The sequence below is a fragment of the Panthera leo genome, chromosome D2, assembly GCF_018350215.1.
Source record: "Panthera leo isolate Ple1 chromosome D2, P.leo_Ple1_pat1.1, whole genome shotgun sequence".
NCBI classification, from domain to species: domain Eukaryota; kingdom Metazoa; phylum Chordata; class Mammalia; order Carnivora; family Felidae; genus Panthera; species Panthera leo.
Genome location: NC_056689.1, coordinates 64,153,483 through 64,168,896, shown reverse-complemented (window position 1 = coordinate 64,168,896; position 15,414 = coordinate 64,153,483). Strand labels below are relative to the sequence as shown.

Below are 15,414 nucleotides of genomic sequence, written 5' to 3'. Positions count from 1 at the left end.
CTGATCTTTGTAAATCTGGAATTACATTCTAAAAGTTTGTGTTTAATGTTCTGTGTTGTGGGGCTTATCCAATATCATTTAAGAAATACCATAAAAGAAAATATTTCATGACTTTTCCACAAGTGTAGTTGATGTGTATAGACTTTAAAAATAGTATACGGAACTTATTTGGATTCTACTCCAAACATTATGTATAAAAACATCTTTCAGCCATTTGGAGAAATTGAATATGGACTGGTGATAAGGTGATATATTCATCAGGGACAGAGAAACAGAACAAATAGGAAATTACATACATACATATATATGCATCAATATATATATACACATGTATATACATGTACATATATGTACGTGTGTGTGTGTGTGTGTGTGTGTGTGTGTGTGTGTGTGTAGGAATTGGATCGCAAGTCTAAGTCCCCAAGATCTGCAAGGTGACTTTGCAAGCTGGACACTGACAAGAGCTGATGGTTTGTTTGAGTCCAAGTCTGAAGGCATGAGAACAGGGAAGCCAATGGTGTAGCTGCTACTAAAGGCCAGAAGGCTCAAAACCCAGGAGAAGCCAGTGTTTCAGCCTGAATGTGAAGGCAGAAAAAAAAAAAAGCCAATTTCCAGTTTGAAGGCAGGCAGGAAGAATTCCCTCTTACTCAGGAAAAGGTCAACCTTTTTGTTCTATTCAGGCCTTTACCTGATTGGACAAGGCCTCCCCACATTGGGAGAGCAACCTGCTTTACTCTATCTACTATTTAAAATGTTAACCTCATCAAAAACAGCCCTCACAGAAACACCCACAATAATATTTGACCAAATATCTGAGCACCCCATGGCCCAGTCAAATTGAGGCATAAAATTAACCATCAAGGTGGTATTAGATTATTTCTAAATATAAATATTCTTATTACTTTTATTGTGTTAACTAAATATAGTTACTTATTTAGGTGTGACAATGGTATTTTGGTTTGACTTAAAAAAAAGAAACCTTATGCTTTAAGGATATATGATGTGTGACTTTTTTTTTAACTTTATTTATCTTGAGAGAGATAGAGATAGAGACAGTGCAAGCAAGAGAAGGGCAGAGATACGAGAGAGAGAGAGAGAGAGAGAGAGAGAGAGAGAGAGAGAATCCCAAGCAGGTTCCACGCTGTCAGCACAGAGCCTGAAGCGGGTCTCAATCTCACAAACCATGAGATCGTGACCTGAGCCGAAATCAAGAGTCAGATGTTTAACCCACTGAGCCACCCAGGTATCCCGAAATTTGTTATAAAATGTTAAAAAACAGATAGGTATTGAAATTTTTTGAAAGTGAGTTAATGGAGGGCATGGCTATTCATTATACCCTTTCATCTCACTTGTGCATGTTTGAATATCCCGATCTTAAAATGTGAAAAAGAGAGGGAGGGAGGGAGGGAGGGAGGGAGAGGGAGAGGGATGCCTCACCAACAGGGCCAGATCCACGTGAAAGTTGCTCTTCTCCTCTCATGCCAGCTGCAGTACACAGGTGAGGACTTCCACATTTCCATTTGAGCACTTCCGTATTTGAGATTGTAACAACGTGTTTTAATTAAGAACAAGAGTTACCAAAACAGCATACATTTTTCTTTTAAAGGAAGGAAACAATATGGACTTGTGCCCTCAGATACTCTTATCTCTGATGTTAGGGATTCCTAGAACTTTGGAAAACAGGGATAAGCTGTGATTTATTCGAAGCATAGCATAAAACCTGAGGAAAATACAAATGACATTTTTACAGCAGGGGGTCAGTGAGGCCGTCAGCGTGCACAGCATGGAAAACTGCAGAGGGCTGCTGACATATCCACACTTACCAGTGAAGGAACGCCCAAGAAAAGAGTTTTATTACGTGCATGTACCAGCATGTTTAGACATTGAAAAGGGCATTGGAAACCGCTAAAGCTAATTTCAGAATTGATTTTTTTCTCACTAACTCAGTCAAGGAAGTTATATCATTTTCCCTTTGGTATTGATGAGGGGAGGTCCCAGTACACAGGGTCTAAATTGTTCCAGACACTATTCAAGTCACTGGAATAAGACTAAGTGTAGGCGATGACCCTCACTCTTCAGGTTATTGAGAATACACACACACACACACACACACACACACACACACACACATTTTAGGCTATCCCTAAATAGGTTACACCCTCTCTTTGGTAGTTAGTATGTAAAATTCAAATAAACCCTGACCCCTATCAAAGAAAACCTCAGAGATGATTGAATCATAATAAAGAGTCTGTTCAATAGCATTTTTCATCTATATCCTATAAAATTAAAATTTCAATTAAAAATGTTACTCAGCAGTAAGTGTCCAGGTATATAAATGTTAGTCAATGCAGTTGTGTTTATTAATCACAGAATCACAGACATTACTGCCTACAACTCACCTGCTCTCTCAGAACTTTGTTCACGTGAGTATTGCATGACAGCATCTGACTCAAAAAGATTTTTGTTAAGTTACCACATCTACCAGGGCACCTGGGTGGCTCAGTCGGTTAAGCGTCCGACTTCAGCTCAGGTCACAATCTCGCGGTCCGTGAGTTCGAGCCCCGCGTCGGGCTCTGGGCTGATGGCTCAGAGCCTGGAGCCTGCTTCTGATTCTGTGTCTCCCTCTCTCTCTGCCCCTCCCCCGTTCATGCTCTGTCTCTGTCTCAAAAATAAATAAAGGTTAAAAAAAAATTTTTTTTAAAAAAGTTACCACATCTACCAGTTTCCTCTGTTCCATGCAGACTTTCTCCAGAAAAGCATCCACATCAGTGAGTGGGCTTGTGTAAAGAGGAGATGTGGTAAATGCCAGCCATCGGCTGGTACCATAAGCATCTTGCTCTCAAAAGCAAGGTGCTCTCAGGTGGAGGAGTGACCACCCTCACAGGGCCCTGTGGGCTACAGTCAGGAGGAAGGGTATGAATAGTCACCCTGCTGATTGGCATATTGGCTGTCTGTACATTCTGCATTAAGAACAAGAAGATCCTTAGCTGGAGCAGGTGCCTGAAATCATCTTCGTAGAAAGCCTCCTCCCATCAAATTCCCATTTGCTGTATCTGGAGCCAGCTCAGAAGTTGGCAAGTGGTAAAGAATAGATGAAATTGAAAAAGAATGAAATGTCCCTCCAGCCCCTCACCTTGGAACTGTCCTGGCTTTGTGTTGAGTAACTGGAATTTATAAACACAGATTCAGTATTTGATGTAAGCCACTACAGGGCCGCCATTAACAATTTAGCTTTTCACTTAAAAGTATTTAATTGCAAAAGAAATATATACATATGTTTTTCTGTGTTTAAAAAAACAATTCAGATCGTCACCCCTCTCCTGCCCCCTTTTCCCACACAACTGTGATCTGTTTGGTATTCATGCTTCTGAACACTTTGCATTTGCCAGCAAATAATTATGCCAAGAAAGAATATACAAAGTTCATTTGAGAGGTTGTTCTTATATGTCATTTCCTATTAGATATATTATTATTCTGTTTTTCCTTTTCATTCAGAGGTAGATCTTAAACAACTTTCCAAGACAGAATATATAGGTCTCCCTTCCATATAATTTCTTTTAATTTCAGAGTATTAAAGTACCTGGTATTGTTTCACCGTGCCTTTTCATGGACATTGGGGTTATTTTCTATTTTCTGCCACTATAGTCAATGTTGGAATTAACAAGCTCGTACTGTAATAATTGTTATAAAAATACCCAAAGATAATTAGATTCTCTTTTGGCAATTGGAAGTGTTTCTGCTGACTTGTAAAACAAATCCCATTCAGCCAACTGCTTGCTTCTTAGACCTGCAGATCCAGGTCTAATATTGCCAAGTCCATGCCAAATATTGCCCCATATGGGTTAAGACACTACCTTCCTGCTCACACACTACCAGGAGTCCCACATGTTAGGGATTCATTTGTATTAACTGTCATCTTCTTTTAAAATAAAAATGCCAATGGCTTATCTAAGGGAACGCTGAGAGGAAGGCCGAGTGGGATTTCCCAAGTTCACTAGGTGAGGAAGGTCATTTCAGGCAAAAAGAATAAGAGATGACTAGGCTGAAAGGGTCACGTGATGCCAATGCCTGGAAGTTGATCATAGACCAAGGAGCCACACTGCATCCTAAGCCTCTCCCAAGTTGGTCTTAGCTATCCATGGGCACCTGTGCTCTGTCAGTCTGGATTCCGTGTTGGCATCAGGCAGGCATGAAGTACACAGGAATCACAAGGGAAAGGGAAGCCTGTGGGTAAGAGAGACAACTCCATCAGTTGTACTGGCCAGGTGCCCTGCCCACCTCACGGCACCCCTTCCAGCAGAGCCCACGGTGCAGACACACAGTCAGAACTTGAACTGAAAGGGTCTACTGAATGACTGCCCCTTGTCAGTTGGGTTTGACAAGGAAATCTCCTAGCAGCACCTTCTGAGAGTTTGGTTTAAAGCATGCAGATAAACCTTCCTCTTTCTTTTATTTTGCCTCACCTTTACAAATGGTTATGGTTGCCTTCAGAGTCAGCTTATTACCCTGTATATATAGCAGTGTTCGCGGGTTTGCTTACTTCACCAGGATGGAAACAGTCTAGGATCAGTTATGATTATGCCTAACAGAATTACTATTTTTAGGAGATGCCGACATGTTTATCAGCTTCACTGTATAAACATGAACAATTTTTGTTTTAGCAATTAGCTACATCTGAGAAAAGATAATTGGAATAAGAGCGGAAATGGGTGCAAAATTTCCTTCAGGTGGCTGGCACTACCTGTCCTTAGTTCTTGGTCCAGTGGTGTCCGATTTCTAAGGTTCTCATCATGGAACCTCATGTAAGCAAAGTTCCACCATGTTCTCCATGGTAAGCTCCCTGCCTCTTTTCATCCTTTGCCCTCACACCTTCCCCAAGCCATTCCATGGAAAGCCAGGAGGCTGGACCAAGGCCTCAGGCATTATGGATAGAGAGTGAAATGTAATGGGGATGTTCTAAAAGGGAGTTATTTTAGAATGAAGCAAGTAAGGGTTTTAAACGACTTCTGCCATTTACTATTATCTTAGCAAGTGGCTTCCTTTCTTTGAGCCTTAGCCTCTTAACCTATAAGATTGTGCTATTTGCTTTTGGGGTTTGACTTAAATGGAGCACTATATAAAAAGCATGTAGCACAATGCCTAGCAGATAATGGTCACTTTGCAAAATGCATATGCCTATCGCTGATAGTCAGCATCTAAGGGCTCCTCTGGAGTGAAGGAAAAAAAGAGGGGAGACATCCTTTCATGGTGTATCTATAGCCCCAGGCATTTATTTGATACTTAATAGTATCAACTACTGTGACCTAGGACATGTTTAATCTAAGCCCCTGTTTTTTCATCTGTAAAACAAATAATCACCTGTATACACTCATAAAGTTACAGGATTACTAGGCATCAAAACACATGCCTCTTTCTCTCTACCACTCAAGGCAGATAACACCTTTACCTGATTAGTGAACAAGTTCCTTTTATTCAAATAGAATGAAATCAGTATTCATTTGTATAGTTTCCTGCATTTTAGTACTGAAATTACCCTAAATTTGTTTCTTTTTGTTTCTCCATCTGTGTCTATAAATATCTCAGTTTACACATACACAAACACAGTCTCTAGTTGTACTTCTATACGGTTAAATCTTGTTTATACGATTTTGGATCCAGGGAACATGCTGCAAATTCAAGTTGCTAAATTAACTAGGACATCGCTTGTTTCACGCCAACCGTAAAAGATTCTGTAAATATAAAATAAAGTGGGCATTGGATTGGTTTATTATGAGAAACCAAGATAATCTTCTCACGGGACAGATTTCTTCTTGCTATTAAGCTAGAGAGATTTCTAGATGTGTTAAAAAAAAAAGTATGTGTATAGAAATTTCTGTCTGTGGAGCTTCTTTTGAGAAGCCATTAATCCCTTCTGAGAGAATGTACAATAATAGTTCTTACTGTCCCTCAGGGTTAGTTTGTTAATATACGCAATGAGGATATTTACTCAAGGGGCCTAAATAGATTTTTAGCATTAATTTTTAACATTAATTCAGTATCTATGTAAGAACATTTAATGTGTCTGGCAAATACACAAACACATACACACACACACATCAATTCTAGCAGAATAGCAATCTCCATACTATCAACACACATTTGGGATGTTTTAAAAATTCTTTCTAGAAACATATTCATTTCTACATAAGCCATAAGAACACTTAGACCCTGGCTAACCTGCCATTGCCCTGGAGTTACTATTTCCAGGGGCTTTGAGGGCTGTGGTCTTCTCCCAAGTGACCCCACTCCTGGGCTTGGAGGGGATTTTGATATTCAGTGTGATCTCCTCAGCAAGATTTGTCAGTGTGCACCATGGAGAATAAGCAGTCCTAAAAGTGGTGCATGTGTTTTAAGTCCACAGAAAGGAGATCACTTGCATAGTTTACAGACTGAACACTACAGGGGGCTGTGTAGCTGTTGTCTAGCAGAGCTGTGCAGTCTCACAGCAGATACTCAATAATTGTTTGTTGCCATGAAGTTGACTCTTTAGAGTACGTACCTTTGCTAGGATATAGTTTTCCACGTTTTTATGGGATGACATTGGGGTTGAGAAATGAAGAGGGTGAATGTCGCTGTGTGGAGACCTAGGTCCTCATATAGCTATTCTTGCCCATGTCAGTGGTATTGGCATTAATGATTCTTATCCAGGCTGTCTTGCACAGTGGCAGGAGACAGTAAACTTAGTCCAGAGACCCAGAGCTGTTAACCGCTTCCCATGTGACCTGGGAGAACTCGGAACTGTATCGCTTTTACTTATGATATTTGAGATCCCTTCAGACTCTGACATGTCCAGGACCAATTTGAAATGATTCAGTATTAGGATTCCTAGAACTCCAGGTGCTCAAAAAAAGGGAAAATTTCTTTATATAAATTAGTTGTACAACTCGTTGGCTCAGATCGTGGATTCCACGAGTCATTCTCATGATTCTTGATTTTTAGTCATTTAACCGGGCCATATGTAACATTTCATCACGTTGACATTCAAAATAAAGTCACATTCCATTTACTAGTCAAAATAAATTACTGCTTAGTGCAAGGAAAGTTGTTTTTTTGTTTTTGTTTTTGTTTTTGTTTTTTTTTCCATCAGCTAGCCTCCTCCTCCTGGTCTCCTAATCCCAAGCTTGCTTACCCAGTTTAAAGGAAAAGTCCTGAGAACTGTTCCTTTGATGGGGAGAAACTTGGAGAAACGTGCTCAGTCAGCCACAGAACCCCATTCTTCCTGAATGTTGATGTTAAGGCTACTACATAGGTTTTGTGTTGAAACATGGGAACATGGGTCTAGGAAGATTTTAAGTCTTAGTCATGCACTGTACTCACAGCTAGCTGCCTTCTCCCTACGACTCACACCGCCCTTTGTTTTGTTGAGTGTTGTAACAAGGCAGTTTTCCCTTGAAAGCAAAGGCACATAGTATGATCCAAGAAAATAAATCATTTAAAGTCTCATTTTGAGCACAAACGAGGGATACCATAGCTCAGTGACCATAAGCCTTGCCTAGACTATAAGACCTACAGTTACAACTCTGCCTTGGTCATGACGTGTGATGACTACCCTTTAAAAGGCAAGAGACAACACCACAGAGAGACATGATCTCTAAGCTGATTTTTACAGAATGAGTGAAAGCTTGACAGGAGGAAAGAGCAGCCCAGGAAGAATGAAAAGCACAGGGAGAAAGAAGGCATGTTGCCTTCAGCGTGGCCTGGGCTCAAGAAGCACATTGGAAAAGGGCTGAAGCTACAAAAGTCCCCTGAGGATAGATTGGGGACTGCACTTAAAACTTCATTGGGATCCTTTATGAACAAGCCTACAGGAAGTTTTGAATGAGTCTAAGAAAGAAATTGACATAGTCCGATTGGATTTTAAGATCATGAGAGTACAATTTCTGTTTTCTGGAAACTTGCTGTGTAATAGCAAGTTCGTGTTTAATACTTTAAATGCTAACTTTTTAACTACTGATATTTTAATATTTATTAAGTCCTAACAAGGCATCAGAGTCTAAACTAAGCCCTCTTGAATGCAGTATCTTATTTAATCTTCTCAAGAACGTCATTGAAAAGAAAGATGCTGTAATTATCCCTCCCTAATTGACAGGTGGAGAATCCAAGCGTTAGAGAAAGGTTGGGTAACTGGCCAGGTTCATACAGTAAGTGCCCAGATTTAAACTCAGGCGCTTTGGTTCCGCAACACTAGTTTTAACCCCAGGGAAGTGGTCTTTAGTTCTGGATGCACACAAGAATCACCAGGGGAACTTAAAACAAAAACAAAACCACCCTAATGCCCAGAATTCTCAGTTAAATTGCAATTTAATCAATTCTCCATGAAATCAGGACCCCTGGGAACAGGGTCTTGGCATCTATTTTAAAAGTGCCGGCAAGTGATTCTAAAGGACAGACAGAGTTGCAGTCTACTGAGCAAGACTACAGTGTCACCTTAACATACGGGGAATAGTTATAAACATCCATATTCTACCACCACCCCAAAATCACAAGAAAAAAAAGCAAACTACGAAATAGTAAAATCACAGAAAATGAGGACTTTCATGGCTTTTTTTCCAGTTTTACTCTCAGAGAAAAGCTATGGCCTTCATCTGTTTTAAGACTGGCAGGCAGCAACGAAGAAAAAATCAAAGGAGGTAAGGGTAAAAAGGAAAAGGTGACAAAGGGGTTTCAAGGTGGGAAGGAAGAGAATGGTTGAAGTCGGGGCTGTTGAAGTAATAAGACACTATCTACTGATGAGCGGTCGGTAATATCAAAGGCACATTCGCAGAATGTTTCCTTTTCAGTAATTGTACAAAGACTCCCTTGCCATTACAAAGCACTTTTCTTCTTGGCGGATTGAAGAATGTTTTACCAACTAAATGCATCCCAGTAATATTCAGAGCTTAGGTCCAACATAATCATAAGTTGCCTTGTTATTATGGAGGTAGCAGCCCCATTTAATAACATATTAAATGCATTATTCATTTATGTAACTCAGACCCAGGGACAGCTGCTGGGATGAAAATAGAACCATTCTCTAATGCAAAAAGCAGGTGTGTGCTTACTTGAGTAAATGAACTCTATATTTCTGCACAATTTTCTTCTAAATTTCAGGGACAGGTCTGGTAGGGCTAATGTGATGCCATTTTCATCCAGGAAATAAAATGGTTTCAGAATGGTTTTTAATGAGCATTTAAAAAAAATTACCAACAGTCTTCTCGGTGGCAGAATCCCAGGGGGGATGGATTCGTGCTTTGGATTTAAGCAGAACTGTTGCTGCTGGATTCAGGAAAGCCTGGAGCAATGATTGGTCAGAACGGTGGCAAACAAAGGAATGTACTCTAGCTGATGATGCCAGTGGTGATGGTGAGCCCATGTCTTTATAGCTGCTCGCCAAGACAGAGTCACAGGTGTGCTTGGATGCTAAGTGATTAAAAATCATAACCTGCCTTCAGTGAAACGTGCAGGGAGTTTCTGATGCACAAACTCACTGGGATGGCATAATTACCGTGTGACATCACTGGTCATTTTCCTGCTACCTTTGCTGGTACCAGAATGTCACCATTCTGCAATGCTGGTGCATTTTTTCTCTCTCTCTCTTTCTCCCATCTACCATTATTTTCTCTTTTAATCAGTATGCACTGAAGCACAGTGGATTTTCTTAAATATCAAACGGAGTGATGTTAAAAATGCTCACCCAAGATAATGCCCAATCAGAATGGGTAAGGATCCTAGCGCAGGAGCAGAGATTTGGAGGCTGCCTGAGGGGCTAGGTGTTAACCCCTTAGTTTCTGGATTGTAAGGAGAAGCAGGGACTCCAAAGATAGGAATTGGTCACAGCTGGGCTGGTGAGTGAGGTGCTTGAAGGGTTTGGGGCAGTGGTCGTAACCAACTGCTATGCAGATACTTTAGCATTTGAAATGGTACAGTCAGGGGCTCCTGGGTGGCTCAGTCGGTTAAGTGTCCGACTTTTGGTTTCACCTCAGGTCTTGGTCTCACAGTTCTCATGAGTTCGAGCCTCACATCAGGCTCTGTGCTGGAAGTGCAGAGCCTGCTTGGGATTCTCTGTCTCCCTCTTTCTCTGCCCCTTCCCCACTCATGCTGTTTCTCTCAAAAATAAGCAAATGAACATTTAAATTAACACACACACACACACACACACACACACACACACACACAGTACAGTCATCCCAGTGTGAATCTGCTATGAGCTTTGCATGTGCCCCGGGACAAGGATGCCCTCAAGGAACTTAAACTTCAAGTCACAGAGGAAGACAGTCAGACAAGGCATAAATGGGTTCCTATCAGGCAAATCATAAGGATTCCTTTAAGAGTTCAGAGGAGGGACAATCTCCATCTATTTAAAGAGTCAGTACAGTCGTGGTAAAGAGAGGAAGTGTTCTAGAGACACATTTTCTGGGGTCTTGACTATGTGATCATGAGAAAACTGGTTAACTTCCATGAATCTTAGCTTCTTCATCTATATATTGAGAATAATACTTTCCTTAAGCAGAACATTTCAGGGTATTTTTAAGATAAATGGCAAAAGTCATGTAAAGAACTTAGCACAATGACAAGTATAATTAGCACTCTCTCTATATGAACTTTTTTTTATTATTTCACTTGTTATTTTACTATCCTTGTCAGGAAAAGACAGATGAAAGGATTTGTTACTTAAAGTGTAAGTTTTAGGCAGCTGAGAGAGCATGCACAAAGACAGAGAAGCAGAATGAGCAAAAGAAAATAAGTACTCTCGAAAGGATTGAAAATAGAGGTTTGGCTAGGGCAGAAGGAGCTTTTTGGTGAGAAAGAATTCAGAGACGTAGTGAAGTGAGCTTGCGGAGGGCTTCATGCACAAGATGACAGGATTTATGGCTTATCCTAAGGACATTTGGAAGCTGTGAAGATTATGAACAGGTCACAGAAATAATAATATTAAGTAAAAATAACTGGTAACCTTTCATAAGCACTTGCTAATCATCAGGGCGGTTTTAAATACTCTGTGTACATCAATCCGTTTAATTTGTACAACTACCTTGTGAGGTGAATTACATACTAATAACTGACCTTAGAGTGATCCATGGTGTTCAGAGTACTTTCCCAGACAGTGTTTAATTTGACTTTCTCAACCATGATCTTAAGCAGTCAGTCCTGAGACTCAAAGCACAAGAAAGGACATTGGCTAGATTTGAAGGAGTAGGAAAACTATGGCCTGCGAGTCATAGCTGGCATACTGCCAGCGTCGGGAAATAAGGTTTTACTGAAAGCCAGCTGCCTCCATTCTTTTATGCATTACCTGTGTCTACTTTCATGCTGCAATCAAAGAGTTGAGTACTTGTGACAAACAGCAGATAGCTGGCAAAGCAAGAATATTTCCTATCTAGCTCGTTGTGTTAAAAATGTCTCCACTTCTGGTCTAGAAGAGTGGAAGGACCTTAGACTTTGCTTCCACTCTGAGCTCCACCACTCATTCTAGGTAAGTGAGCTTGGGAAGTCTATTATATGAATTCATAAAGTGGTTACTATGGACCCCACCCAAAAAGATGATGAACAGATAACACTGAAGCTCAAAGTCTTAAAGGTGAATTGTCCTAAAAGCACAGATTCTAATTAATTATGAATCTGATAAACTGCATAGGACCAATTTGTGGAATAATCCTTTTTTTTTTCTCTCTATTAAAGTTAAAAATAAGAAGAAAGAAGTGAAAGAAGAGGGAAGATTTACTCAGTCTGCATACTGGTCTCCTTATTATGAGTTTTCAATAATTAGCCAGTATATCTCTTCATAAAATATCGAGTAGAAACGATCACATTTAGCCAACTTTCTGTACTACACCATTACCATAGCATCCTCTGTGGGGTTTAATGTTAAGTCACATAATCCATAACAATCTATTCTTTGCCTGAATTGCAAATTCCCTTGCAATATGCATTACTCATTCTAACCCTCAATCATATAGCCTTTAAAGTATCTCCTAGACTACTTACAGATGTATCTTCAAGATTATAAACATGGTGAGGGCAAGAAGCGTGGCTTCTTTTGCTGTGCACTTCCCGTAGCTCTGAAGTGAAATGATTCATTGACAGAATAAAAGAATGATATTAAAGTGCTAATAATATGTACAGTATGTTCCTCTGATGATTTGTCTTTCTGGTGGGTGCTTTATAGGAATTAGCTCTAATCCTCAGAGAACCATGCTGTGTAGTTATTGATAGCCCTCAGGGCTACACAGTGGTAGGTCTGGCTTTAAAAAATCGGGAGTGATTTGAATGGTAATGAGCCGGATTACAACGTGAGCTTCTCTCGTTTTAGGTATAGGAAAGTGGTTTCCAATAACTGCACCGATGGGGTAAGAGAACAGTACACTGCCAAACCGCAGAAGTGTCCCGGGAAGGCCCCGCGGGGGCTGCGGATCGTCACTGCTGATGGGAAGTTGACGGCAGAACAGGGGCACAACGTTACTCTCATGGTGCAGCTGGAAGAGGTAGGACCGAAGCCCGAATCCCTTTTGTCTTCTAGGGCCAGTGATTTTTTCCTAGGAAATCAGGCTTGGTGTGTTTTTGTTTTGTTTTTATTTATTTATTTATTTATTTATTTATTTATTTATTTATTTATTTTTACACGTCGTTGAAACTGTTTATGTTTTTCTACCTTTAGGTCTTTGGTTTGTGGTTGTTGCTGCTGCGACTTCGCCTTCTCTGACACATTTCCTCAATTATTTTCATTTCAGTGCAAGTTGTTCTTCATGCTGACCTAATCTATCACTTCTTGGGAATTCTTTTTGGAGTTAATTGTGCCTTACTGGCACTTCCGGCAAAAAGGTTCCTCAGAATACATTAGTGGTATTCCTAAAATAATTAAGCACACACGCATGTTCAGCCTAAAAGGTATTACTGCTGTCTTCCTCTCTCAACCTGAAGTCTTGGCTTTTCTTTTCCGAAGGCAGCCTGCTGGCCATACATGGAACACAAAGGCTACTCTAAATATAATTGAGTATACTGTCTTTGGCAATTGAGAGTTTGTATTTTTGTAGCACCTCTGCAATATCACTATGAGGATCAATTACTATTTGACAAATTACGGTTACCTGAGATTTCTGAAAATGTAGACTGGATGAAATGAAACTCATACTGTGTTTTTTAAAATACACACAGGCATTTTTATCATCTTGCAAAGGAGGAAGATGTTCTCTAAAGGAGAAATAATTTCATTAAATGGTCTCAATTATGAAGCCAGGCAGTGCTGTATCCAGCCGTGTTTTCTGAGTGCTAAAATATGGGAAGCACTGTGCTAGGCCTTGTGAACACAAAGGGATTTAAAAAGTTAATAATGAGGGGCGCCTGGGTGGCTCAGTCGGTTAAGCGTCCAACTCTTCATCTTGGCTCAGATCATGATCTCAGGGTTCGTGAAATTGAGCCCTGCATTGGGCTGTCTGCTGACAGTGCAGAGCCTGCTTGGGATTCTCTCTCTCTCTCTCTCTCTCTCTCTCTCTCTCACCCTTTCTCTCTCTACTCCAACCCCTGCACGCGCATGTGCACTCTCTCTGTCTTGAAATAAATAAACTTTTTTAAAAAGTTAATAACGACACCAGGATTAAGATCATCATCATTGACTTCCATCAACTCCTGATAGCTCAGTGGCTTTCGATCTGTAATATGAAGAAAAATTACCTGGTGAACATGTCAAAACAGTTTTCCCAGGCCATTTCTCCAAAGGTTCTGACTGAGTAAGTTGGGGGGGGGGGGGGGGGGTGGGGGCAGGGGCTAAGAATATACATTTATAACAGGATCATAGGTTATGCATTGTGCTTTGAGATAAACAGGGGCACCTAGGTGGCTTAGTTGGTTAAGTATCTGACTCTTGGTTTCAGCTCAGGTCATGATGTCACTGTTCTTGAGTTCAAGCCCACGTCAAGCTTGGGATTCTCTCTCTCTTACTCTCTCTCTGCCCCTCCCCTGCTCATGCACACACACACACACACACACACACACACACACACACACTCTCTCTCTCTCTCAAAGTAAATAAGTAAACTTAAAAAAAAAAAAAGAATAAACAACAAAACAAGGGCCAAGTCAAGGGGGATAGTGTAGCCTGACAGGCTCTGGAGTGTGACTTGAAGGGGAAAAGATGAAGCAATTAGGGTTGCTTTGTCAGGATTGATCAAAATCATTGGTATTTTAATTCCTGTAGGAAAAACAACTGTGAATTAATGAGTTTGAAACTCCAGCTCAGGGTGGTGCTGAGGCTGCCGGTCCAAGGACCACTTAGAGAACCGTTCTTGTAACCTAATACTCCTTTCTGGTACCTCCTTAATAAGTGCCTTTCAACCATACCTAGTCGCCTAGATACTAAGGTTTTCCCAAATTTTTCAGTTGGATCTAGAAAGATGCAGACCAATTTAGGCCAATTGGAGTTGCTTGCATTTCACAGAACTGGGACCAGTGCCTGAGGCTATGACATATTAGCTCACAGCAAATAAATTTATATATATATATATATATAGGGAGAGAGAGAGAGAGAGAGAGAGAGAGCCAGAATAAGATTCTGAGAGAGAGATGAGGGGGAAGAAGACTGTGACAGAATTGTCAAGAGGATTTAGGAAAACAAAATTCTTTTGTTCATAGATAGGACATTCATTGCCATGAGTCCAACAGTTCATGCTGAATTCCTCTCAAGAACTTTGCCAGTTCATACGTCACATGTAGAGGAGGTCAGATTTCAGATTCCCAGTTAGAAGGTCAAACAGAAAGTGTTGGCTAAAGAGTTGACTCACAAGGCTGGGAAGATAAAAGTTGACTTCAGGTCAAATCCCAGAGAGAAGAGAAACATAGAAAAGTAGCACAATTCTGTGCATTTTTGTCCCTCTCTGAGTTGTTTGGCAGCATCTACGTGATACAGAAAAAATAGAACGCAGTCACAAAAAGGATGAGAAGTCAAGCATAGTTTTTAGAAGGATTATATTTTGAGGAAATAAAAATTAGAGTTCAGGGACTATCAGGGAAGGAAGCTCTGGTGAGCAATACAACACTGGGTTCTTGAGACTTCTAGAAAACTCCGTCATATTTGTTTTTCATATAAAATATTGAACATTTAATTTAAAATATTACATATATATCCAGAAAGAGGACCATGAGGAGGAAAAAAAGCATCAGAAAAAAGAACAGTTGTCTGAGATATATTTAATATGTTCATGAATATGGGTTAAGATAGAAAATGTAACCCACCAGCAGCACTCAGTAGGAGGCAGTCAACAAATGGAAGTTGTAGAAATAAAGATGTAGTAACTGATATTAAGAAGTTAGATGGATTTACAGCCGACTGAACCCATATAGATAGAGGATCAGTTAACTGGGAGAAAGGACAATTGGAACTTTAGCATTTGGCATAAGAGAAGA

The 15,414-nt window shown here is 40.3% G+C and overlaps 1 protein-coding gene across 6 annotated transcripts in view; it reads left to right on the top strand.

Annotated features, from left to right (window-relative positions):
• Positions 1-15,414, top strand: part of SORCS1 (sortilin related VPS10 domain containing receptor 1) — a 508,818-nt gene that overhangs the window by 421,669 nt on the left and 71,735 nt on the right. For all 6 annotated transcript variants that reach the window (XM_042908548.1, XM_042908547.1, XM_042908549.1 and 3 more), the window contains exon 18: positions 12,329-12,500. In XM_042908548.1, the coding sequence (XP_042764482.1) occupies positions 12,329-12,500 (172 nt within the window). The remainder of the gene's footprint in view (positions 1-12,328; positions 12,501-15,414) is intronic.